Source organism: Ascaphus truei, chromosome 10 (genome assembly GCF_040206685.1).
Source record: "Ascaphus truei isolate aAscTru1 chromosome 10, aAscTru1.hap1, whole genome shotgun sequence".
In the NCBI taxonomy this organism is placed as follows: Eukaryota; Metazoa; Chordata; class Amphibia; order Anura; family Ascaphidae; genus Ascaphus; species Ascaphus truei.
Window position 1 is genome coordinate 3,946,226 of NC_134492.1, and position 27,273 is coordinate 3,973,498.

General features: G+C 46.4%; 1 protein-coding gene across 2 annotated transcripts in view; it reads right to left on the reverse strand.

Annotated features, from left to right (window-relative positions):
* Positions 1 to 247: 247 nt before the first annotated feature.
* Positions 248 to 27,273, reverse strand: part of HS2ST1 (heparan sulfate 2-O-sulfotransferase 1) — an 83,102-nt gene continuing 56,076 nt past the window's right edge. The window contains exons 2-8 of one of the 2 annotated variants that reach the window (XM_075615608.1): positions 15,693 to 15,785; positions 14,954 to 15,192; positions 10,088 to 10,173; positions 9,486 to 9,624; positions 7,742 to 7,839; positions 4,122 to 4,279; positions 248 to 3,517 (exon numbers count right to left, since the gene is read on the reverse strand). In XM_075615608.1, the coding sequence (XP_075471723.1) occupies positions 3,291 to 3,517; positions 4,122 to 4,279; positions 7,742 to 7,839; positions 9,486 to 9,624; positions 10,088 to 10,173; positions 14,954 to 15,190 (945 nt within the window). In that variant the 5' untranslated portion in view covers positions 15,191 to 15,192; positions 15,693 to 15,785 and the 3' untranslated portion in view covers positions 248 to 3,290. The remainder of the gene's footprint in view (positions 3,518 to 4,121; positions 4,280 to 7,741; positions 7,840 to 9,485; positions 9,625 to 10,087; positions 10,174 to 14,953; positions 15,193 to 15,692; positions 15,786 to 27,273) is intronic. The other variant, XM_075615607.1, reaches the window with a different exon arrangement.

Below are 27,273 nucleotides of genomic sequence, written 5' to 3' on the forward strand. Positions count from 1 at the left end.
AACAGAGATATCCTGAAAACCTGGCCTGTTGGTGGCCCTCGAGGACTGGAGTTGCCTACCCTTTTACCAGACCCCCATGACCTAGTACCTATGTCTCTGGACACAAAGGTCAACAGGCTAAATGTAGCTGCTTTACACGGTTACGCACATAATGAGCCCCTTTCCCAGGGTAAACCAGATCCGAAGGGTTCTTGCAATCTTTAATGTCTTTAGGTGATGACTGTCGGTTTTCAAAACTAGCTGTGAATTGTTGATTTTATTGTTTATTGTTCATACAGGAATTACGAAACCATCAACCAACCAGTTAAAAAATAATGTTCAACAAGGCAAATAAGTCAAACTTGTTACTATAAGGCCGTGATTACACCCAAAAACGCTCGCGGCGTCGCGTGGCGTCAATACAACATGCAAAAATCCTATGAAACTGTTCATGCCGCAAGCGACGGTCACAGCGCGACCGACTGCAAAACGGACGGCTGGGGAACAGACAGAGGATTTTTTTTTTCTTGCGACGGCCATGTCACATGAGCGGTTCAGCCAGTGAGGGCGAACCGCTCAGGGACACACCTCCGCCACGCCTCCTCCGCTCTCCCTACCCGGTATAATCAAGATGCTGCTCGGCGGCTGGGTGACGTCACAGTATAGCGCTGCCGCCTTGCAGCACTTGGTATAATATCAGCCTAAGGGTGAGTGTCTTTCCAAGGAAGCCGCTTACACTACGTGGTTTTACCTGCTACATGGGACCGCCCTTTTACATGCGGACATCCTGCATCAGGGACGGATAAAAATGTAAAAAAACAACAACTTGGGGGCCAGCCAGCATAATCAGATGGGGAAGTTTTATTGCATTGTAAGTGGTGTTGGGCAGGAGGGGGTTGGAGGGTGTTAGGCTGTTCCAGCCACCTCCAAGCTTCCTCCGCCACCCCTTGTGAAACGCTCCAACAAGCTCTCAATTCCCCCTGAACCCGCTTCCCACACTAAGCAGCGCGGTGACTGACCGCCAAGTCCAGCAAGAGCGCACCAGACCGGTGACGGTCGCACCAGCAAAGCAGGATAAGGAGCCGCGGTTGTTGGTCACTGCGACACCGCACGCAAGGTTGTAGGCGGCGCGGGATTTTTCCATTCTGGCATACAAAAGAATGAGGACCTTTAACAGTCTCCCAAGAAGCCTTTTCACGGTTGTTGTTTCAAGTCTGGCACAGTTAGCTGGGAAACGCTTAGTGTTACCAAGTTTGATTTGCCACTAAAACTCAGTAGATAAATTGTACATTTCAACTTGATATAGCAGTAAGTGAAATTAAATAGGCATTGCTACAAAAACATTAGGTGATTGCCAAGAACATGATGAAAATATTGTATATCTTATTTCAAAATGCCAAGATATGTTACAGCGTGTTCGTTGAAAGCATTCTGCATTTTAACAGTACATGTTAGGTCGTCACTTTCAACTTAACTGTTTATTTCTACCCAAACACAAGTATTATTTTCAACACATTAAATTCCAAGGTACCTCCGAATGGTGACCTTTGCCAATGTTAGAAGTTATTAACTGAAGAAATAACAGACACGCTGCTATTTGCTGCAAGGCATAGTCGCTGTAACCAGATAATTACACAAATATTTTCCTCCGTCTCTTCTCCAGATGCAAATTAGAATAGAATGAACCTCTGGATAAGATTAAAGTTAGGAGGCCACTCCTGATGGTCACAGATATATAAATCAAAACATATGCAGCTTACTGTTAACAATGAACAAAATGGTGTAGAGACATTTTTTGACTACTTAACCTTTTTGTCCAAATATGTAAAATGTGCGGTATTTACAGCTTTTTATTCTGTTTGCAAATGCGATTATTTAAAACACATTACAAAGCACTTTAGTAAAAAATATTCTACAGGTAAAAGTATGGGGAGTAGGAAAACCCTATTACCACAGCTCATCAATTGGAGTTTCATTAAATAAACATTGTAATAAACGGAGATTAAACAGGAACCCGCTAATATAAAACTTGCACTTACAATAGTAAGTCTCAATGTATGCTAGAGTTTCCCAAACGTCTCTGGACAGAGGGGAAAAGAAATGCCGCCGTCTTCTGGAGTAGGTCATAGTTAATGGGATTGTCTATTATAACGGGATTCCTAAGCACCAGTGTAAGAATGTGCGTGTAGGACACGGTTTCAAAGTGTGGCTAAATATTAAAACATGAGAAGCACACAATTTAAAGCAGAAATCCCAAACCCACCTAACTCAATCAACCCCTTATTTGTGTTTTGTTAAACCGGATTGGAACCACAGGGTCCTAGAGCTGAGCGGACTATTTTCAGCTCCCAAGATACATACCAGTAAAAACACATGTATGGTACATGTATGCAATTCTGTATTTTCTTTTTTTAAATCCCCACGACACGTGCTACACCGTCGGCCCGCTTGACACAGATTTAAACTGCCATTTTGTTTCCATTGAGGGACTGGAACATGCTACTTTTACCGGTATATCTTGAACTAGATGGGTCCCTGGAGCTGAAAATAGAGTATCAGCTGTGGGGGACGCCTGGTTCACAGGGGTTAAATAAATATTGAGCAGCTGGGTTTGCTGCTTTAATCAGGAGCTGTCATTATTTAGAAGTGGACACAATTTAAGACTTGCGTGTCACAGAGCGAGACTTGCGTGTCACAGAGCGAGACTTGCGTGTCACAGAGCGAGACTTGCGTGTCACAGAGCGAGACTTGCGTGTCACAGAGCGAGACTTGCGTGTCACAGAGCGAGACTTGCGTGTCACAGAGCGAGACTTGCGTGTCACAGAGCGAGACTTGCGTGTCACAGAGCGAGACTTGCGTGTCACAGAGCGAGACTTGCGTGTCACAGAGCGAGACTTGCGTGTCACAGAGCGAGACTTGCGTGTCACAGAGCGAGACTTGCGTGTCACAGAGCGAGACTTGCGTGTCACAGAGCGAAACTTGCCTGAATGCTTAAAAGAAAAGAAAAAGGACCCAGTGCCTGACTGTCTCTATTCAGTGCATATTTTCAGTGAGAACTGTGGAGTGTTTTGTGAAAATAAGTCCAGATATCTCCCAGTCTGCCTGATCTTGTGGCAGCCGGTTAAGGATGATATTATCTGAAGACCACGTTTTCTTAGTGGCAAACATTTAACATGGCTCATATGAGGACAACCACAGCAAGTTATCATGGAACCGTCTCAACAGTTTATTACCAACCAAGTCTGTAGGCCTGAAATGTAGTCTTTTTAACAAAAAAGTGTAGTCCATTAAACCAACAGCGGTAATTGTCCTTAGTTCGACTTTGGGTAAATCTTTTCATAGAAAAAGTTCTGTGCCAGAATATACAGTTCTCCGTCTTTTTCTCGTACTGCGTGCGCCCTCACAAACTGGAACTGCTCCAGCGCAAACTCGTAGAACTCGTTCTCCATCTTCCAAATGTCGGACTGCTGGAGCTTTGCGGTGGTTTCCTTAGAAGGTGCCTTCTTCTCGGTTGTTTTTCGGAGGTGGGATTTCTTCCCTTTTGGTACAAAGCAAGAAAACAATAAAGTTAGAGAAAGTACAATACCCATGGTCAGTGTAACAGTCTTCTAAAGGAAAGAGCACTTTATTTATTAAGCATGGCCTCTGACAGAAACAAAATAAACAAAAACAACCAACACCAAAACAGAAAAAGGTCAGCCTAGTCTTTCAGTATTTACCAATTAGCTATTTCTACACTTACGCTGATACCATACAGTGGGTCAAATAAACACCTGCCAGAATCTGATTATGGGGTGTCTAACCCCCATCTTTCAAAGACAAACAAAATGGGTGTTTAAAACACCAGCACAACACTAATTCGCAGATTTAATTTCTCATTAAATGAAATTAGGGAAACGTACATATGCCTCGATAAGTGCTTGACAAATATACTCATAGTTCTTTGTCTTCAATGATACATTTACACATTTGAAAAGGTATACAAAAGATCAATGTTTATGGCTCAAAATCCAATAATTAGAGAATACTATAAAATATATTAAATTAAATCACAAATTCAATATACGAGTGCAACTTTTCCCCTGGCATATTAATCCACTAAAAAGCATAGGAAGAAAATGTTAAATTTGGGCTCCAAATACCTGAACGGTAAAGTTCTGTTGCTCCTCTAAAGAAACGGGGCAATGCCGCTTCCAACAACATAATGAAGTCTTCAAGTTCTTCTGTGACGCCAACAAGAAAGTATTCATTAACCAGGTTGTACTTGGCTTGGTCCAAAGCCCATCTGCTCCCTACATCCCTGAAATGGCAATTTACATGTCAAAAGTATTCTAGAATTAGGAATACACAGTTACATAGTTGATGAGGTTGAAAAAAAAGACATGTGTCCATCAAGTTCAATCTTTGCTCAATTTAGACAACAGATACTATCTTATATTTGTATTTACAGTATTTTGATCCAGAGGAAAGGGGAAAAAAAACAGTAACATAGCCAACGATCTCAGGAGGGGAAAATAAATTCCTTCCTGGCTCCAAGAATTGGCAATCAGATTACTCCCTGGATCAACATCCTTCCACCAGGTTTACTTATTTGGTATATCCCTGTATACCTTTCCTTTCTAAAAAGATGTCCAACTTTATTTTGAACAAATCTATTGTATCTGCCATCACAGTCTCCGTGGGTCATGAATTCCACATTTTAAACTGCCCTTACTGTAAAGAACTGTTGGTGAAATCTCCTTTCCTCCAACCTTAAGGGATGACCCGGTGTTGTTTGTACTTCCCTTGGGGTGAATAGTTCATTTGAAAGCTCCTTGTATTGTCCCCGAATATATTTGTATATAGTTATCATATCCCCTCTTAGACGCCTCTTTTCCAATGTAAACAAATCTAATTTAGCTAGTCTCTCCTAAAATCAGATTATCCATCCACTTTATTCATTTGGTGGCTCTTCTCTGCACGCTCTCTAATTCCATATCGTCTTTTCTAAGGGGTGGTGCCCAAAATTGTACTCCATATTCAAGGTGTGGTCTTACTAATGCTTTATAAAGGGGCATAATTATGTTTAATGTGTGCTTCACACTCAGTGCCAGTCAGTGTCGTTACTCACTGAGCCGCTCCTTCTCCCAGGTTCCCCTGCTTCACACTCAGTGCCAGTCAGTGTCTTTACTCAATGAGCCGCTCCTTCTCCCAGGTTCCCCTGCTTCACACTCAGTGCCAGGCAGTGTCATTACTCACTGAGCCGCTCCTTCTCCCAGGTTCCCCTGCTTCACACTCAGTGCCAGTCAGTGTCTTTACTCACTGAGCCGCTCCTTCTCCCAGGTTCCCCTGCTTCACACTCAGTGCCAGTCAGTGTCGTTACTCACTGAGCCGCTCCTTCTCCCAGGTTCCCCTGCTTCACACTCAGTGCCAGTCAGTGTCTTTACTCACTGAGCCGCTCCTTCTCCCAGGTTCCCCTGCTTCACACTCAGTGCCAGGCAGTGTCATTACTCACTGAGCCGCTCCTTCTCCCAGGTTCCCCTGCTTCACACTCAGTGCCAGTCAGTGTCTGTACTCACTGAGCCGCTCCTTCTCCCAGGTTCCCTGCTTCACACTCTCAGTGCCAGTCAGTGTCGTTACTCACTGAGCCGCTCCTTCTCCCAGGCCCCCTGCTTCACACTCAGTGCCAGTCAGTGTCTGTACTCACTGAGCCGCTCCTCCCAGGTTCCCCTGCTTCACACTCAGTGCCAGTCAGTATCTTTACTCACTTAGCCGCTCCTTCTCCCAGGTTCCCCTGCTTCACACGCTCAGTGCCAGTCAGTGGCTTTACTCACTGAGCCGCTCCTTCTCCCAGGTTCCCCTGCTTCAAACTCAGTGCCAGTCAATGTCTTTACTCACTGAGCCGCTCCTTCTCCCAGGTTCCCCTGCTTCACACTCAGTGCCAGTCAGTGTCTTTACTCACTGAGCCAATCCTTCTCCCAGGTTCCCCTGCTTCACACTCTCAGTGCCAGTCAGTGTCTTTACTCACTGAGCCGCTCCTTCTCCCAGGCTCCCCTGCTTCACACTCAGTGCCAGTCAGTGTCGTTACTCACTGAGGCGCTCCTTCTCCCAGGTTCCCCTGCCTCACACTCAGTGCCAGTCAGTGTCTTTACTCACTGAGACGCTCCTTCTCAGGGGTTTAAGTCATCTCTTACGGGGAGAGAAATATTTCACAGTATACTAATAACTAGCAGTGCCAGTTTGAGGGCAACAAAAATGGGCACATGACCAAACAAAAGACATAGTAATGCTGAGATTGTGTGTCACCCGCCAAGGGCTCAATTCTTCCATAGGCAGAAGCTTCTGAGGAAGGTGTGAGAATAAATGTGTAGTTGTTATCGCTAAAAATTGCAGTGTGTATTTTACGGAAGGAGATGAGGGTTTTCTCCCTATGCACCAAACATGCAGAGCTCCACGAACCTCCCCCCGTCCGATGCCATGCTCTGCGTGCTCTGCGTGCTCTGCGTGCTCTTTCTTGCGTGTTCCATTCTGATCTGACATGCTATAATAATTTGACAACATAGAAAGAACCACAACAATGTTGTGACTAAACCAAGCCATGGTTTTCGATCTGAAGAGCTGGCGCGCAGCTGGATACATGGCAGGCTGTGTACGGGGAGACAAATCTTTACACTTATTGGAAGTTTAATGAGTACTTGATCTTCTCATAAATATTTAATGACGTATTAACACTTTTACTCAATATCCCGCTGTCTGTTTCTAGTGAGTTTCAGCCAATTAGTAAATTCCCTGCTCTCAAGAAAGCCAGATTTTATTCTATACTGGGTTATGCTGATTAACTCAAGAGTTCTATTCAGCACTTTTATGCTGTGATACATCTATCTCGGTAGGAATACAAGAACTCCGTCCATAATGCTTCAGTTTTAGGATCGCTCTCGTACTTTTTATATACAATATTTATTTAAACGTGTAATAAAGTAACATGTATTATGTGCATATAACATTTTTGTCAAAAGAACTTTGGAAACAGTCTTGAAGAACCATTCTGATGAGCGGCTCAGTGAGTAAAGACACCGACCAAGTGTGAAGCAGGGGAACCTGGTTCAATTCCCGGTGTCAGCTCCTTGTGACCTTGGGTAAGTCACTTTATCTCCCTGTGCCTCAGGCACCAAAAACAGATTGTAAGCTCCATGGGGCAGGGACTGTCTAACATTCCTATATACAATGCTGCTTACAGCGCGCTGTACTGTAATTAAGTCTCATTGGGAGAAAAGCGCTATATGAAATAAACAATTGTTGTTGTGCCACTGTCATACTGCTCCACCCAGCCAAAGTAACACACTATGAGCAGCTTTGTGGCACCGTCACTGCCATCAAACAAGGGAAGCACCCATCTTAAATCTCAGTGTCGGCTCTCCTTAAATCTTAGACAAATCCTTTCCTCTCCCTGTTACCTCGGGCAACACATTTAGATTGCAAGCTTTTTGGAACCGGGGTTAGTTGTGCCTGTAAAATTATATGTACAGGGCTGCATACATAGTCAGTGCTATAAAGGAAAACAAAAACTATTATATAAATAGATCATGCTTGGTATCTAAGCAGCCCCTGGTGCGTAGAAATGACACTTTTACATAGCTCTTAAGACTTTATAGAATATAATTGTAAACGTAAAATAGAAATGAGTTGGTTGGAAGCTGCTAAATGTACAAATCCTAACTTATTAAAACCAGATAACAGTTACAAGGTACTTCATTAACAAGGTAAGACAGCGTTCTCCTCCTACCAGCACTCGGAGCTGTGTCCGCAGAAGAACGGAATCTGGAGCCAAAGTTTCTCAGCAGCACAGTCAGAGCCTCCGGCAGCAACACATTCATCAAATGTCTGGGAAAGGGAGAGGGAGAGAGAGAGGGAGAGAGAGAGGGAGGGGGAGGGAGGGGGAGGGAGAGAGGGCGAGGGGGGGAGGGGGAGAGGGGGGGAGAGGGAGAGAGTGAGGGGGAGAGGGGGGGAGAGGGAGAGGTAGAGGGGGGGAAGAGGGAGGGGGGGCAGAGGGAGAGGGGGGGAGAGGGAGAGAGTGAGGGAGGGGGAGAGGGAGAGAGAGAGGGAGGGGAAGAGGGAGGGGGAGGGAGGGGGAGGGGGGGAGAGGGGGGGAGGGGGAAAGGGGAGGAGAGGGAGAGGGAGAAGGGGGGGGAGAGGGAGGGGGAGAGAGGGAGGGAGGGGGAGAGGGAGAGAGGGAGAGAGGGAGAGAGGGGGAGAGGGGGGGAGAGGGGGGGAGGGGGAGTGAGAGAGGGAGAGGGGGGAGAGGGAGAGGGGGGGGACAGGGAGAGGAGGGGGAGAGGGAGAGAGGGAGAGGGAGGGGGAGAGGGAGTGGGAGAGGGAGAAGTATGAAAACGCAGCTTCGGCCCATCAGAAACCCTTCTGCAATAGAACCCGCAGTAACTAGGAAGCTGCAGCCACAGCTCACAATACACGTCTATGGAACATGAAATCAGGCAAAATGTCTTGTGATTTCCAGGCGTGTTTTAAACGTTAAAAAAAAACAAACAAAAAAACAATAGGACCGGGAAAATTGTTAGATTTAGTTTTTCTCCAATTCAAAATAAAATGCATTTCTCATGAACTTTTCTTCACTTTATTCTTAAAAGTGGGTTCTGCTTTAAAACGATGAACTGACACATTGTTCTTATTAAAGCATTAGTCTTTGGTTAATCGTACTGTAATGCTGCGCAAAACACAACGCATCACCTAATGCGCCCGCCTTCCCCCACAAATCGAGACATGGCTACATCGGTTTTCCTTTTTATATTGCATCATTTTACATATTTACGTTAGGACTAGATGCTTTGCATTTACTTGCCTCATTTAATAATATGCTAATAGTGGCAAGTTAGACGTTATTTATCCAGCTGCATTACCAAAAAGTTTAAGACAAATATTAAATAAAAAGGAAGAAAAGAAACAAACCCCCAAAATACGTTGCCAAAAAAAGGCATTCAACAGTCTTCAAGTGACCCGTACAAATCACACTTCGTTCCTTAAGCAGACTGATGCTCATTCACTATATAGCAGGAGAACAGGGCACTTGTGATGCTGCTTAATGCTAAACCAGCGCACATTAATGTCACAGTGCAGGATTTGAATGGAAACCAGTAACACTAGGCAAAAAAACAAGATGCTTTTCAAAAAGGACGAATAAACAATGTCCTTGATTTAAAAACAAATAGGAGTGCCTTTAAAAAAAACAAATGTTAACTACAAAATGTGTTTGTGTGTGTGTGTATTCTACACGGTTTAAGATGCTGAAAAAATATGCTTAGGACACCAATAACGGAGTATTAATGGGTTATTTATACATCAGTGTTTGCAAATCCATAACTTTATATCTGTGCCATACGTGTCCGTGCAGAAGGCTCAATATATTACCAGCTATCGGTTATTACCATCCATAGGTGTCCTACAGTCCATATTATCAGCTATAGGTGTCGTACTGTCCAAATTACCATCTATAGGTGTCCTACTGTCCAGATTACCTTTTTATCTCCCTGTTTTCGCCTGCGCAGACCCGGCCGATAATCATCCCCAAAGCGCAGGAAGTAGTAGTAAGAAACAAGTCTCTCAATGGGATCCCTGATCACATTGATATAAATTGGTTTCTTTTTAACTCCAAATCTGAAACACATAATTGGACAGTAATTAGAGTGTAAACAAGAGAGTAACGCCTCATGAATAACTGGTACCAGGTCCCAAGAGAAATAATACATTGATGGAACAAAGACATTGTCAATGCATCAGGCAGGTAAAAAATGTCCACATACTTCAACAGGAATACGGTACCAAGCAAAAATAATCCTATTCCTGCAGAAAACGTAGCACAAGAGCGGAATCGAGAGCCGGAGAGGACAGTCTCTAAAAAAGGCAATGTGTGTGTGTGACATTTCTGGGCCATTCCTTCATCACTACAAGCGTGCGCTCACTAGGGGGCGCTGCTGCACGACTGCCATGAGCAGAAAGAAATCTCTGCAATGCGTTGCAAAGCCGACCCGGTGGCACAGGGTGGAGGCATCGAAATGTGGCTTAAATCGGGTGCAGGGTTAGTGACAACGAGGAAAAGGAGTGGATAAAGGAAACCTACTTTGCAAAGTCCAAAAAGGAAATATGTCCATGATAGAAGCCTGGTTTCATCTCTCTCCACGAGCTCACATTCTTCACAAACCGCATCTAGGAGAACGAAACGATGCTTAACATGCTGATTCAGCGATTGTGACATGGAAGAAATTAGCAGACATGTCCAATCATGGTCAAGCTTTTTCTTCATAAAAACGTTCACATTCTGGACCCAACATACATTGGCCTGTGACATATCAGTTAGTGGTGAAAGATCCAGTCATTTTTATAGTGTTATAAATATTTTACATACGTGTTGTGTGGCATCCACAGCCATATAAGCTGATTGTTTGCAACAATTGGGTACAGTACACACAGATTGTTGTAATTGCTTAGTCTTAGTGTGACAATATAGAAGCAACCTCCAGGTTTCCAGCTGCGGTCACCATTTCCCATACTTAAACAAATCTGGAAGATTGTGACAAGAAAGCAAAACAGAAAAAGAACATGATGGGTATTCTCATTGCAATAAAGGTACGGATATCCAAGAGAGAACTCAGAGCACCTTGCTAACATCGTTCGGCGTGGATTCCCCCCACCCAGAAACGGGCCCACTACACTGTACAGAATAAGGCCTTAGTCTCTGTAAGCCACGGACACACTTCCAGCAGTTTATTTTTGTGACTTACAGTTAAGGCTTTATATTGATATATACATTGCTGATACAACATTTACTTTGTGGGTTTCCGAATGTGTGTGTACTTTTCATTTTTGGGCTATATTTTGCATTGTTTTGGATCTTCTAAAATACAGTATAATCAGTAATTTATAGCGTTCATTCGCTCTCCTTGCAGTGAATTCCAAACTACTTTGGCCTAATCAAGCACAGAAGAAAGTTCCAGTGACAATCTGAGATTGCTGTTGGATAAATGTGTGTACAACACTGGCAGATCTCGCTCAAACACCGTAATTCAGACTAGAGGGCTAGCCAACGGTTTAAATCCCGCAATTACTGTGAAAAAACCCACAACTGCATGGAGAGAATTTACAGTAAGGGTAAAAGTCTTCTACACTACACAATCCTATTGTCACTTCTACTTAATGTGTGGCAATGGCCCCACAGATTAGATTGTAACCAGGAATAGGGGCGCATTGTGCCCCGCACTGCACCCAAAATCATTACATGCACAAAATGGAAAGAATTAAAATGGCACTACAATAATAATCTCATCAATTCATGTAGAAATATGCTATGCAATTAGTTGGAGAATATCATGTTTAAAATTTTTGTAAAAAGGGGGCAAACCTGGTTAAAAAATAAGGATAAAAAGGATGAGAATTGAAGGATAACTTTTTTGGGATCTTTTCGAGCGTTATTACTTGCTTGACACCTTGCAGCATGTCAGGGGTTGGGCTATACTGCTCTGAAATGTCCAGTACATTATGCATCATGTTCTGGCTTTACACTGAGCCCAGAACTTGCAAGCCGTAGTCCCACCTGGCCCCCCAATGTAGCCATTCTTTTAACAAATGACCGTCCCCATCCTGTTGCCAAACTAGCCTGGCTTTCTTTCCTTTGTAAAAACAATCTGTTCCCAGAATAACCATTTATCATTCAGTCCCACCACTGCAGTTTGAGAACTAAAGTCTTCTTTTGTTTGACACGAGGCCTTCATTAGTCCCTACTGAAAGTATTAGGTATGGTTTATTTTGTGATATTGATTATTGTGCCTTTGCAAGCCTAAATATTGAAACATACCTTAAATTAGGAAACTGTTAATGGCAGAAGAAGGTGGCATACTGTACATGGCAGGTTATTTTCACCCTTGCAACACCAATGTAAGATGGGTCTCCAAAATGTGAACCAGATAATGCAGCAACACAGCGAATACCCACAATAAAAACTGGGAGGTGCAAGCCTGTGGTTTCTTCATTGCTAGAATATGATGCAGCATCTGTTTCCTGTCAGAAGTATGGGCAGTTTTCTCTTCTTTTTAATAGGCATGATTAGGTGGAAAGCACAGCATGTGAATGCTATCAAAACAAATAGCACACAATCTAGCCAGGAGAGCAGAGGGGGACAGTGGGACAGGATATGCAGAAATGTACATTAAACCTAATGACTCACTTCGCATAGCGTGATTTTTTTTTTTTTTTTTTTAATAAAACAAGGTTATCAAACAAAGGAAATAATTGTAGGGAAGTCACAATGGAGCAGCACAGTCTGAGAAACAAGATCACAGGCTGCATTTGAAAGGACTCAATGCAGTTCAGTAAAAGCCCAAGAATATATTTTTGTATACCTTATTCTCTGTGTTTTTACAGTCACAGCTTGTAACTTATCAAGATATCATAAATGGTGTGTGCGCGCCGATGTTAGGGGCCATCTGAGGAAATGCACGAGTCTCAATGCCTTGTGCCTACTGCACATGGGATGCACGAGTCTCAATGCCTTGTGCCTACTGCACATGGGATGCACGAGTCAATGCTTTGTACCTACTGCACGAGTCAATGCCTTGTGTCTACTGCACATGGGATGCACGAGTCTCAATGCCTTGTGTCTACTGCACATGGGATGCACGAGTCTCAATGCCTTGTGCCTACTGCCCATGGGATGCACGAGTCTCAATGCCTTGTACCTACTGCACATGGGATGCACGAGTCTCAATGCCTTGTGCCTACTGCACATGGGATGCACGAGTCTCAATGCCCTGTGCCTACTGCACATGGGATGCATGAGTCTCAATGCCTTGTACCTACTGCACATGGGATGCACGAGTCTCAATGCCTTGTGCCTACTGCCCATGGGATGCACGAGTCTCAATGCCTTGTGCCTACTGCACATGGGATGCACGAGTCTCAATGCCGTGTACCTACTGCACATGGGATGCACGAGTCTCCATGCCTTGTGCCTACTGCCCATGGGATGCACGAGTCAATGCTTTGTACCTCCTGCACGAGATGCACGAGTCTCAATGCCTTGTGCCTACTGCACATGGGATGCACGAGTCTCAATGCCTTGTGCCTACTGCACATGGGATGCACGAGTCTCAATGCCCTGTGCCTACTGCACATGGGATGCATGAGTCTCAATGCCTTGTACCTACTGCACATGGGATGCACGAGTCTCAATGCCTTGTGCCTACTGCCCATGGGATGCACGAGTCTCAATGCCTTGTGCCTACTGCACATGGGATGCACGAGTCTCAATGCCGTGTACCTACTGCACATGGGATGCACGAGTCTCCATGCCTTGTGCCTACTGCCCATGGGATGCACGAGTCAATGCTTTGTACCTCCTGCACGAGATGCACGAGTCTCAATGCCTTGTGCCTACTGCACATGGGATGCACGAGTCTCAATGCCTTGTGCCTACTGCACATGGGATGCACGAGTCTCAATGCCGTGTACCTACTGCACATGGGATGCACGAGTCTCAATGCCTTGTGCCTACTGCACATGGGATGCACGAGTCTCAATGCCTTGTACCTACTGCACATGGGATGCACGAGTCAATGCTTTGTACCTCCTGCACGAGATGCAAGAGTCTCAATGCCTTGTGCCTACTGCACGAGTCTAAATGCCTTGTACCTATTTCAATGTCGTAATTCTCCTCCCCCCCAAAAATTGAATTATTAATTTAATTTATTTTAAATCACTTGAGCAGAGGGGTCTCCCAGTCAATCCGTGGTCCACTGACATTTTAGGTCTCTGTAGCCTTTGATACTATGGACCACCTTCTATTCCTTCACATTGTCCATACTCTTAGTATTTGTAACAGAGCTCTATCCTGGATCTCCTCTTACCTATGCCACCGTACTTTCAGTATCACGTTTGCCAACACCACCTCCTCCTCTATCGATCTCTCTGTGGGGGTACCCTAGGGGTCTGTCCTGGGATCTCTTCTCTTTACACACTTTCTCTAGGTGACCTTATCACATCTCTTGGGTTCAAATATCACCTCTATGCTGTAACACAAATTTACCTTACAACCCCTGACCTTATACCTGCTGTACAGATCAAAGTCTCTGAATGTCTGTCTGCGATATCATCCTGGATGGCCCTTCACCGACTCGAACTTAACATGGCACAAGTACAGAGCTCCTTATACTTCCTCCAAAGCCTGGTCCTACTGCCCCCTTCTACATTACTGTTGGTCGTACTATCACACACCCAGTAACACAAGCACGCTGCATAGGGGTCACACACTACTCATTCACATCCACAATGTAGCTAAAACCTGTTGCTGTTTCCTCTAACACTGCAAAGTTTCGCCATTTCCTCTGTCCCACTGCTAAAAAATAAAGCAGGCCCACATTCTCTCCCGTCTTGACTACTGTAACCTTTTGCTGTCCGGCCTTCCTGCCTCTCACCTGTCTCCATTACAATCTATCCTTAATGCTGCTGCTAGAATCTCTTAACTCTCTCCTAAATCTGTCTCAGCATCTCCCCTGCTGAAATCCCTCTCCTGGCTTCCTACTAAATCCCAATTTCCGGCATATAATCCGCGGATTGTGTGTTGTTAAGAGTGAGCAATCCGGGTGCTGCGGATTATCTGCAAATGTTATTTTTCCCACAAACTTTACCTCCTCCCACACGGCTGATTGGACAGCTGCATTTTATGGCCTTACATGTAAAGAAATTAAGTATGTATCATATCAAAATAAAAAGGTGTATTCAGGAAATTAATGCACCCAAGAAAACAAAATGCAAGTATTTTGCCAAATAATAATAAAAAACCTCAAAGTAATATTTTGCACTAATTTCACAATACTAAGAGCAATTGTCCCAACCCGGGAGGTCTGGTAATTTAAAGGAAACAAAATCAACAAGCAGCACACATTGCGGTTTCAAAGGGCTAGGTAACAATATCACGCATCAAAATCCATTTTACCTGATCCTGAAGGGACATAACTGGATTATTTTTCGTTGTATTAATGTGAAGAACATGATACTTGTTTTTTGCACAGAGGTCATATGCAATGTTTGTAAAGGAAGTGCTGGCAGTCTTGGGAACTCTGTTATAAATAATCAAAATGTCCTCGTCTTCATCAAGTGCGACTTCTTGGCGAGCGCCGTCCATGGAATGGCGCTGTTCGATTTCTCGCACTTCATGCCGTGCAATCGCCATTTCTGAAAAGAGCAAATTGTGACATTTTTGTAAACCAAAACCGATGCAATTATTTTATATGTTGACAATAGTTACGCAGGTGTTAAGCAATCCCAAGGAGAACGGATTCTACTTCCCAGATTGTAGGGCCCTGCTAACACCAATTATAGACTATGGGGAGACAGTATACGGCTCAGCACCCCAAACCCACCTTAGCAAACTAGACACCCACCTTAGCAAACTAGACACCCACTACTATTCAATATGCCGTTTTGTTCTCCAATGCAACTACAACACACATCACTGCGAAATGCTCAAAGAACTAGATTGGTCATCACTTGAGTCTAGGCGCAAAGTTCTTCTCTCCTGTCTTGCCTTCAAATACTTTCTGGGCAAGCTACCCATCTATCTGAACAAGCTCCTCACCCCTACCACACGCAGCACTTATCTGAGATCTGACTCCAAAAGACTGTTCATGGTCCCACGGTTCAACAAAGTATCCGGCCGCTCCTCCTTCTCTTACCGTGCACCTCACAACTGGAACAATCTACCGGAGACTCTCAAAGCCGCCACCAGGCTAAATTCTTTGAAAACTAAAGCTGTCTCACATTTTAATCTGAAACGGGGTTAGAGAAAAGTAACCCAATGAGAAGCACTCGGGTTCCCAGTGTGAATGATTAACGTAGAGGTTAAAATATCTTTTCATTAATCACATATAGCAAAATGTATGGCTTTAAAATGACGTATACAGTATGACGCACAGCGGATCCTATGTCGGGTGTTGATAAAAGACACCCTGGATACAGAGAATATTGGGAAGATGGAGAGTATAACATTCTACTAGTCCCTAGTGGAGTCCTTAATAGGGATCCACACAAATTGATGGTGTTATGGGGGGGGGGAGGATGTAATTAATAAGTAATGGTACACACAGATAATAAGTGCCAACTCCGAGTCTCAGAGTAACCTTGCTAGTTTCCGGTAACTAAGTGGTCATTGCATCCAAGAGGAGGAACTACTCCTTTAAAATTCTTCTACGGCTCCCAGTACAGGTCAAAATAATATGCAGGATTATGTAACACAGAACTGTTAACTTTACAAACCACTGTCTCAGAGCATTGTCCCGTCACCCAGTAATCTCGCTCACAGGAGAGAAGGAGGGAACCCTGGCGCGTGAACTGCATGAACCGCATGAACCTAGACATAAACCGAGGTTCCTGGGGACAAAGTACATGCAGATTGAAATTAATCATAAAAATGTATTCAAATACAAAAAAGCTTAATCAAGGTTTGAGTATACATAATTGTGTTATAAGATTTAACCTATCAACTTTGTATTTAATTTGTATTCTTTTTTGTATTTTAATACATTTTTATGATTAATTTCAAACTGCATGTACAGTACTTTGTCCTCAGGAACCTCGGTTTAGCGCAATTGCTCATAATACATCATACTTGATTTAAAGGTTCATGCGCCAGGGGTTCCCACCTTATCTATTGTGCCACATTAGGGGGCAGAGACCTTTCACCCTGGCTGCAGAATTTCACATATTAAGTTAATTAAAATTCGCCCTATCATTTTTTTTCATTGTCGCTCACAGGAGAGCAGATGTGTTAATGTACAGGAGATTACCGACCAATTAGGAACCTGGTACAAATTAGTCATTATGTGTAGTGGTTCCCAAGTTATGAAGCCTTAGTAACAAGCTAAAATGTATTCATCGGTGGTTTTGGGGCATGCGTCCCAATAACAGTGCTCAATCCAATTCTGAACTTCAATAATATGAGTAGTATGAGTTCATAAATAAAGTGCAACCACACAGTGAGATCTTGGACCCAGTGCTAGCTTGATGCAGCAGAACAACAGACACTAATCAATGAGATAGTCCATGTGTCAAATTGAAAAAGTAAGGGTTAACATACCATAGATGTGTAGGACTGTGCCATACAGGACCCTTGTGCTGCAGCACTGTTACCGGTCATCAATTCTCCAAGTGAGGGAGAAGTACAATACTCACAGGTGTCTGCTTCATAAATTGCGTGCATCACGCTCCATATACAAAGTAGTGGTAGAAATCCTGGGATTCCAGCGGTGCACAGCTGAGTAGAATAGGAGACCAGCAGGGTGTGGGTTAAAAATATATGTTTATTGACAAGCCATGGTATGGGGAACACACTCTGACGCGTTTCGGACAGACATAGTCCTTAATCTCCTATTCTACTCAGCTGTGCACCGCTGGAATCCCAGGATTTCTACCACTACTAAAATGTATTCAAACTGATCTGAGAAGAAATGCATTCATCAGGCAGCTACAGACAACCTGAAAATAATGTATTATTTTATTTGCAAACACAATTCTGTATACTTTATTCCCTAATACAGAGGTTCTCCACACTAGTCCTCAAGACCCCATACCGGTCAGGTTTTCAGGATATCCCTGCTTCAGCACAGGTGGCTCAATCAGTCGCTCAAGTCTTCGACTGCACCACTTGTGCCGAAGCAGGGATATTCTAAAAACCTGGCTTGCTGGGGGGTCTTGAGGACTGGCGGGGAGAACCTCTGCCCTAACATGAAAGAGGTTTCTGAGGGACTATGCTTGTTCCAGAATGAGGCAGCTATGCATCAGTGTCATAAACACAGCGCACAACGCCTACCCACGGCCCCTTCTGACATTGCTGCTACAAGTGCTGTTGGACTTCAGAGGGGCTCTTTGAATGGTGCCTAGGAATTTGTTCGCCGCCGTCGGTGTCATTATCATCTACGGTTTCCTGATCCGGCGAGTGGTAAACCTACTATGCCTCGATGATTGCTTACTGATTTTTTTATTGATGTACGCAGAACCTTTAATGTTTTAATATATATTCCATTTATTTCATACTTCACTATTTTGCGTTGTGTGCTGTGTTTTTGTCTCACTCTCCTAGCTCCAGGGGTGTTGAGCCACCCCATACGACGGCTGCAGACGCAATTTAATATGGTAAGGTTTATTGACCTGTTTGCACATATTTGCACTATCAAGGCAATTAGTTTGTTACTTTTGCCAATACTCACGTGGGTCCTGTTTTAGTTGCGCACTGTCCTTTTTCTTTTTCATATATCAGTGTCATGCCTCAAGCCCTATTCTGAAGCAAACAATCGTTTAACGGAGTTTCAAATTCTGCTATTTAAGTCAAAATAAAGAGTAAGTTGCATTTTTCCAATGAAAAGTGTGTGTATGCCTACGGAATAATGTGCATAAACACGCACATTAATACAAATATATCCCACAAAGAAAAGACCATAATTGGAGGAAGACGATACTAGACTGGACACAAAGGCCGCGCTTAGTCCTGGCTACGGCATCCGTCGCAGCAGCGTTTTTTGCCTACAGTGTAGGAGACAAGAGACGGAGACCGGGGGGCGTGGCGGGAGCGTGGCCGTGAGCGGTTCGCCCTTATTGAGTGAACCGCTCACGTGCCCACTGACGTCACGCGGCGGTCGCCAAAAAAAAATCAATTTTCATTGACTTCGGTCGCGCCTACTATAGGTGCACGCAACAGATTAAATAAACTTGTTTTGACGCAACGCTCCATCGCCGTAGCCAGGACAATAAGCGTGGCCTTAGGCCTCGGGCATGGTGCCTCGGGCCGCGCTGAGCTGTGCTCCGGCTCTGCCTCGCCTGCTCAAGCTGGTGCTTTTGTGTGTCCTGGCAGGCGAGGCAGTGAGCGCGCTTTGGGGGCGGGGTGGAGGCGTGGCGGGGCTAGTCCTCGTTCCCATTGGATGTTTGCGGTCACGTGACTGCTCCTCCCCTCAGCGCGGAAATTTTAATCCTGCCTGTCTCCTGCAATTTTCTGAGCCTCCGCACGCGGCTTCTAAAGCCGCGCTGATTACAGATGCAGGGGGTAAGTGCATCTGCTCAGCGCGGCTCAGCGGGGTCTGCTTTACCATGTCCCAGGCCTAAGGGATATCAAAAGACCAAGACAATAACCACCAAAATTCAGATGGGAAACTAGACTGTGTTGGAGCAACATGGAAAAGAGGCTGCCACATAAAGATACACACACACACACGCACACGCGCACACGCGCGCGCACGCACGCACTGCAGTATCTGGAAGATTATTGAAGCCAGTGGACCGACAAGGGCTGAAGATTCACAACATTTTTATGATATATTTCCCTAATATAACATCCATCTGATGTAATCATATGTCCAGTGGAGTCAGGACTATATACACACAACACCAATTCCGGACTAGTGACATTCCTAGGAGACCCAGAACATTATTTTGATGGATGTTTTCCTTTTCAGAAAACAAGGTCAGGGATCCCAAAGTGAAGACATTCCTTTATAATATGCACACACACTAATTAATGTGCTCCTTTATAATATGCACAAACACTAATTAATAAATGTGTTCTTGATTCAAATGTACAGCAAATAAAACTATCCCTTGTGAGCACATTCACATGTCCCAGACCCGTCTGCAACCCGACTTTTCCCCATGATCTCTTGGCATACAGCGCTTCCACTGCAGTCAAGGAATCTGGGTAATGTCATGCAAATGAGCACACTTGAGTTTCTGATCTATTTAAACATTGACACCCTATTTGAGCTTATGACAGCCGCATTACACGGCTTTTCCGCACAGCCTGGGTTAAGGAGCAGAGCCAGTAACCCTGCTTCACAGACAGCTGGATGAATCTTTTGTGTCTCAGTAAATTAGGCTGGTTACACTGGCTTTGTAATGTGAATATGGGGTAGGTTTCAGGCACATATAAAAGTTATGGTGGGTAAAAAAAGTGACAAAAACCCTCCAACCGTAGTGAACCACAAATAAAGATATCGCTAGTGATTAAAATGCATATGCTGCATGTCCTCAGAGCAGTAACGCCCGCTGTACTACATGTGTATTAATAAGCAGCAGCTCTCCGGGGCTCTATCCTCCTAATTAGCAGTCTCCTGCCGCTAAAAGGTTAGGGAGAAACGGTGCATAAACATTACTGCTTCTAAACCATGTCCGGTGTACTTCCTAATTCTTAATTAACAACATAAATATGGGGTAGTGTCGGAATAAGTGAATGGATCCATGGTTAATCATGCCGGGTAAATAGAAATCGTTAAAAACAACGCTGTGTGTGTCACAATGCCGCAAAGTAAATATTGACGTGTACGTGCAGTATGGCAACCATGGGGTTAACCAGCATAAATGTGCTTTCTATCCTGCTTCAGTCTGGCAGTGTCATGACAAGTTAAGGTTTCAAAGTTTAATTCCTTAAATTGAAATAAACAATCCAGGAATTGCGGTGTGTTTCACTGACGAAACATTCTCGGTTTCTATTAAAAGGACTGGATTGTATTTATTTATTTATAAAAATATTTTACCAGGAAGTAATACATTGAGAGTTACCTCTCGTTTTCAGGTATGTCCTGGATGGGAGTGAGGATGGGTTTCTGGTACACAGGTTGCCATCAGATGCTCTGTAAGCTTCAAAGACAAGTTATAAAACCTCACAGAAACCAGAGACCAAGGGGCGATTGAAAGGACACTGTTCTGCAGCATTACAGATTAACATGAATGGAAAGAATTCACGTTCTGTACAATTTCCTAGTCATGCCATGTATAAGTGAAGTGCAAATGTGGTCATCATACCATTTAACGTAGAATAATTACATTATGGGGCAGTCCCTTAAATGACTTGGTGGTGGCAGTATAATTGGGGTGTAAATGGTCATTTGCAGTGCTCTGCAAGAAGGTCAGTGAACTGGGAGGCCAGTTGTTACAAGGTACATTCCCCCCACAGTCGGGCAGTTGAATTTCTTATGTGCCTCTGAATGGGGAAGTGTTTGCCAGTCAAGTGCTCTCTATACCCTTATCCCACCCTGTCCTTATCGGAGAATCAATCAAAGTTAGGGGGAGATGGGGGTGGGAGACTCTGGTTGTACAAAAACTTGCTAAACACAGTGACATCACAGTGACATCACACAAAAGGGAACAGAGGAAAATTAAACCACTCCCAACTCATCCTTTATAAAAAATATCATGTTAGCAGCGGAGATTGTGAAAGTGCGATGGAAGAGGGATGATGAGAACCAGGATAGAGCTTTGTTGTGGATAACAAGACAATTTAGACTATGAAGTAGAAGAGAGTGATCAACAGTATCAAAAGCAGCAGAGAGATCGGGTACGATTAGTAGGGAAAAGTGGCCTTGGGATATTGCTTCATGTAGATCAGCGTTTCCCAAACGGTGGGTCGCGACCCGGCACCAGGCCACGGCACCAAAATTGCCGGGTCGCAGCGAGGCTGGCCGCGCGGTGTCTCCCGTCCCCCCTGCTCAATTTTAAAAAAATGCCGGCGATTTCCCCCTGCGGTCCCGCGCGCTTGCGCAGGGCAAGCAGGGCCTGCTCCCTTCCTCCCCCCCCCGCTCCCAACGTGGGACGGAGGAGGAAGTACCAGCTCCTCTGCGTCCCGCACGTTACGTGGGACGGAGGGGGAAGTTCAAGCTCCTACTGCGGCACGCTTCCCCCCGCGGCCAGCTTCCCCCCGCAGCCAGCTTCCCGAGCTCACCTCCCGTGGCACCCCCTCCCGAGCCCACCTCCCGTCCCCCCAAGCCCACCTCCCGTCCCCCCAAGCCCACCTCCCGTCCCCCCAAGCCCACCTCCCGTCCCGGGCAGCAGGGGATATCGGGGGCAGCAGGGGAAAGCGTCCGGCGGCAAGGTAAGTCACCCCACCCAGTCACTGCCTCCCACCCAAGTGCCCCTGGTCCCCCTCCCACCCACCCAAGTGCCCCTGGTCCCCCTCCCACCCACCCAAGTGCCCCTGGTCCCCCTCCCACCCACCCAAGTGCCCCTGGTCCCCCTCCCACCCACCCAAGTGCCCCTGGTCCCCCACCCACCCAAGTGCCCCATGTCCCCCTCCCACCCACCCAAGTGCCCCATGTCCCCCTCCCACCCACCCAAGTGCCCCATGTCCCCCTCCCACCCACCCAAGTGCCCCTGGTCCCCCTCCCACCCACCCAGGTGCCTCTGGTCCCCCTCCCACCCACCCAAGTGCCCCTGGTCCCCCTCCCTCCCACCCAAGTGCCCCGGGTCCCCCTCCCTCCCACCCAAGTGCCCCTGGTCCCCCACCCACCCAAGTGCCCCTGGTCCCCCACCCACCCACGTGCCCCTGGTCCCCCTCCCACCCACCCAAGTGCCCCTGGTTCCCCTCCCACCCACCCAAGTGCCCCTGGTCCCCCTCCCACCCACCCAAGTGCCCCTGGTCCCCCTCCCACCCAAGTGCCCCTGGTCCCCCTCCCACCCAAGTGCCCCATGTCCCCCTCCCACCCTCCCACCCAAGTGCCCCTGGTCCCCCTCCCACCCAAGTGCCCCTGGTCCCCCTCCCACCCTCCCACCCAAGTGCCCCTGGTCCCCTTCCCACCCTCCCACCCAAGTGCCCCTGGTCCCCCTAGTGCCCCTGGTTCCCCTCCCACCCAAGTGCCCCTGGTCCCCCTCCCACCCTCGTGCCCTGGTCCCCCTCCCACCCTCCCACCCAAGTGCCCCTGGTCCCCCTCCCACCCAAGTGCCCCTGGTCCCCCTCCCACCCTCCCACCCAAGTGCCCCTGGTCCCCCTCCCACTCTCCCACCCAAGTGTCCCTGGTCCCCCTCCCACCCAAGTGCCCCTGGTCACCCTCCCACCCTCCCACCCAAGTACCCCTGGCCCCCTCCCTCCCACCCAAGTGCCCCTGGCCCCCTCCCTCCCTCCCACCCAAGTGCTCCTGGCCCCCTCTCCAGTCACTCACATCCGTCGTTGCCTGTAATTCACTGTTTGTGTCTGTGTGGGTATAGGGGAGAGCGAGTGTGTGTGGGTATAGGGGAGAGCGAGTGTGTGTGTGTGTGTGTGTGTATCTGTGTGGCTGCGTGTGTATCTGTGTGGCTGCGTGTGTGTCAGTGGCTGCGTGTGTGTGTGTCAGTGGCTGCGTGTGTGTGTGTCAGTGGCTGCGTGTGTGTGTGTCAGTGGCTGCGTGTGTGTGTGTCAGTGGCTGCGTGTGTGTGTGTGTGTCAGTGGCTGCGTGTGTGTGTGTCAGTGGCTGCGTGTGTGTGTGTCAGTGGCTGCGTGTGTGTGTGTCAGTGGCTGCGTGTGTGTGTGTCAGTGGCTGCGTGTTTGTGTCAGTGGCTGCGTGTGTGTGTCAGTGGCTGCGTGTGTGTGTATCAGAGGCTGTGTGTATGTATCAGTGTGTGTGTCAGTGGCTGCGTGTCTGTCAGTGGCTGTGTGTGTGTATCAGTGGCTGTGTGTGTGTGTATCAGTGGCTGTGTGTGTGTCTGTGCAGGCCCTATAGGCCAGTATAGGCGATAAAAATTTTAGTGGGTCACGAAGGAGAAGTTCAAAAAATAACCGGGTCACGGAAAAAAAAGTTTGGGAAACCCTGATGTAGATAGATCATTGGCCACCTTAGTAAGCACAGTCTCTGTTGTATGTATGTATGTATGTATGTATGTATGTATGTAGCAGGGTCCCCCTTAACTGCCCAGAGGAGGGGGAGCTGTCCTGCATCTGGCCGCTGGTGCCCCAGGTAATCCATTGTCTCCGTTGGAACGGGAGCAAGTTGCGGCGGACATCTTGGATTGGCTCCCCAAGAGCCAAAGGGAACTACAACTCCCAAAAGTCTAGGGGTGGGTCACATGGGCCGTCCCAGCCAATGAGGCGTGAGCGGCCATTCTGAGAGACTCCCGATATCTTCCGCGGGACAGAGAGACTTAAGTAGTCGTCACGGAGCCAGGAAAGGGGACGGATGCGTCCAGGGAGCTAGAAAGCCCCTGGACTAGGCCAGAACTTTGCCCCAAGGCCCGAGTTAGGCCCCGATCACCCTTGAGAGTAGTATTTCAGAGAAGGCCCTAGATAGGGACCCTTCCAAGTAGAACTGCAACCCGCAGTACTGCGGCGGCCTACAACAGACAGGCGGAGCCATACGTGGCAGCCAGAAGTAAGACCCTCCGGCTGGAGACTGCACCGCGTGCATGGCCTAAACATAAGGAGTGAGGGGATTTATGTTGGAGGCCCAGCTATGTGGGACCTGAACCAACATTACCTCCAAAGTGTTCCCTGGTCAGGACCGTTGACCAGGAAGGTACAACCATGCACCTACACTCACAGAGGGTAGTGTTGCCTCACATTTGGGTGGGATTGTTCTGCGGACACCGGGGTTCTAGGTGCCCAGTGCACCTTCAGTACTATGGGGGACCACCATTGATGTTATTGCGTTGTATTGATGGGATATATGTATATTGTTATCTGTGTTATACTGTGATACAGTAAAGCAGTTATATTATACCGGGTTGTATAGTAGTCATTGGTTCCTATGCGGAGTAATGCCCCTTACGCTTCGATCCTCATAGGTGAAGGCGCTGCACCGCGAGATATATCATCCCAGGCTCCCCAGGAGCAAGGCTTTGGCCTTCTCAGGTGTGCGAGCCTCACAGGTACCAGCAGCACGCGTAATCGCCCGCGGGTTCCCTTAGGCATTGGGAAAGGGGGTTACGTATGTATGTATGGCGCCACTAATGTACATAGCGCTTGTGACGATCGGGGGTTAATCAGGCCAATAATAAAGGCAGTATGCCCGGCTGATTAACCCTAAATCATGTTGGGACAAAAGGGGGTTAATTCTATGTACACCACAAATGTAATATTTTCCCCTACAACACCATATTGTCCCTGTTTGGCAGGGATTACCCCTAAATCGCATTGGGACTGAAGGGGTTAAATGTATGTGCATCACCCTGAGTTTTCTCCTACACCACCGCTATTAACCCTAATCCATGTTGGGACTAAAGGAGTTCAAGTGTATTGTCACCCCAATATCATATTTTCCCCTCCATCCCATTTTGCAGCGCAGTCCATAGCTGCAGTAATAGCAATGTATGCGAATTGGGCCAATTGTATTTCAGACACAAGGAGCAAGCTAGCACTCTCATTTTTGGAGTGCAGCTAGCCAAGGATGTACTAAGCCTATACATATTGTTTGGGTTCCCCCACACATACAGAAAGTATATATAAACTGTATTTTAGTTATGTTTTAAAAGGTACCGGCAGGAAGCTTTTCCTGTCAGCCCAGCAATTAATGTATTAACATGCTAAGAGTAAATGAGCTGAGGGTCTTTCATCTCCGCACTTCAAAGGGCCTCCTGCGAAGCGAATTCCACAATGACCAGAGAAGTGCCGGAGTTGAAAAGCCTCAGAGAGCCAAGGTGTTAGGGGGGCCAGATTACCCCTGAGTACCAGATCCTGGTACACAGAATGGGGCATTCACACTTTATGGCCATACCCCAGACTCCGGGTCACCAGGTAAGGGGCTGACCCTGGTATGCTAAAGAGTGCAGGTGTGAAGTTGACACATGCTCCGTGAAAACCAGGAGGCAGCCCCTGCCCTGTTTACAAACTCCTGGCAGAACGGGGATTGGTGGGTTAAATGTTCCCACGGAGGGGATTGGGCTCGCATGTTAGGGACAGGACTGTAAACTCTATAACCATGCCGCCTGCCGAGCTATCCCCAGTGTGATTCATGACTTATCCAAGCTTTGCTCAAGATTCCATTCAAGTACAGCGGTTGCGGTTCCAGAACGCAAGGGGTTAACAACATCGTAACTACGGATTTACCCCTACTTCAGGAATTCGTTAGCCCTGGTGACTCCCGAACGAATTCCAACAAATAAGAACAAACTTCTTTCATTTGGCAGAAATATTAGGTTGGCAACTTGCGCCCTAGGCAAAAGGACTTTAAGCCAGAGACTTTATTTCTTCAGCTTTCGTGCAAAGGACAATTAATTTTGTTTCCCCATCCCAGTAAGTGATTTTTAAGTGTATTCTGAGGTTGTCATGTGTTTGTCTATCAAGGAAATAAATGACAATTTATTTTGCCCGCCTTGCAGTGTTCAATCAAGAATCCCAAAAATATAAAAGCGTTAATAAGTACTGGTCCACCGTGACAGCGCTTCACAGCAGTAATACATACACGTGATAATCATATAAATAACAAACAAACAATACAAATAACAATATCGATAGTGATGTACCGAGTACCTGGAAATTACCTGGTACCCGGCGCTATTTTCAATACCCGGAAATTGCCCGGAATCGGGCACCAGGGGGCTGGAACCCGGTGCCGGGTAATTTCCGTTCTGCTCTGCTCCCTTGGTCCTCCTCTTGGAGAAAGGCAGGAGAAGAGCAGGAGAAGACTTACCTGCAGCCGGCAGCAGCGGGTGAGGAGGATCGCTGCTGCAGAGGAGGATCATGGCGACATCGTGGGAGCAGCGGCAGACATCCTGGTGGCGGTGGCAGCAGAGGACGTCATTGTTGAGCCGGTGGAAGCAGCAGAACACATCCTATCACAGCCGGTGAGCCGGGAACATGTGACCGGGGCAGGAGCTCTTCCCCTGCTGTCCAATAGTAAGGCTCCTTCTCCGGTCGTGGTCCTCCTCACCCTCCGCCTGCAGGTAACTGAAAGCTACTCGGACAGGTACCCAGTACGGCAAATTTTCTATTCCCCCCCAAAGATGTGGGCGAGTGTGGGGAATAATTACATACATTGTTTCCCACGTGCACACACAGCCAGATTTAGACATTTATAATGTTCCCCTTTACATTACGGTTTATAGACCGGTATTGATAGAATTACTATTTTTTAAATAAAACATTTATATAGGAAAAGTCAGAGCATTTTATAGGACACCTGGCTGGAAAATGTAACTTCCTGTACTTTTAAAGAGGACCATTAACTTTCCTAACAAACGCACTTCCCCCATGTTATCACACACTGCTCCTATGCTAATTATTCCACCCCTTAAATGAACAATAACACCCCCTCCCTCCCAACTGCTTTAATTTCTGAATCTGGCATGAACCAAATGCCCCTAATTTGAATAATCTGTACCCCCTTTCCCCCCTCCCAGAACTGCTTTAATTTCTAAATCTGGTATGCGAAGTGGTTGGAGGTAAGTGTGATGTTATCTTAAATTGTCTGCAAATTGTCCAGTTTGTAAGTGCAATTAGGCCGTTTTATTGGGGGGGGGGGGTTGTTTAGTGTAGGGGATGCACAGGTAGGCGCGAAGAACTGCTTTTAAAGTGGGCACATATCAAAAAGAACA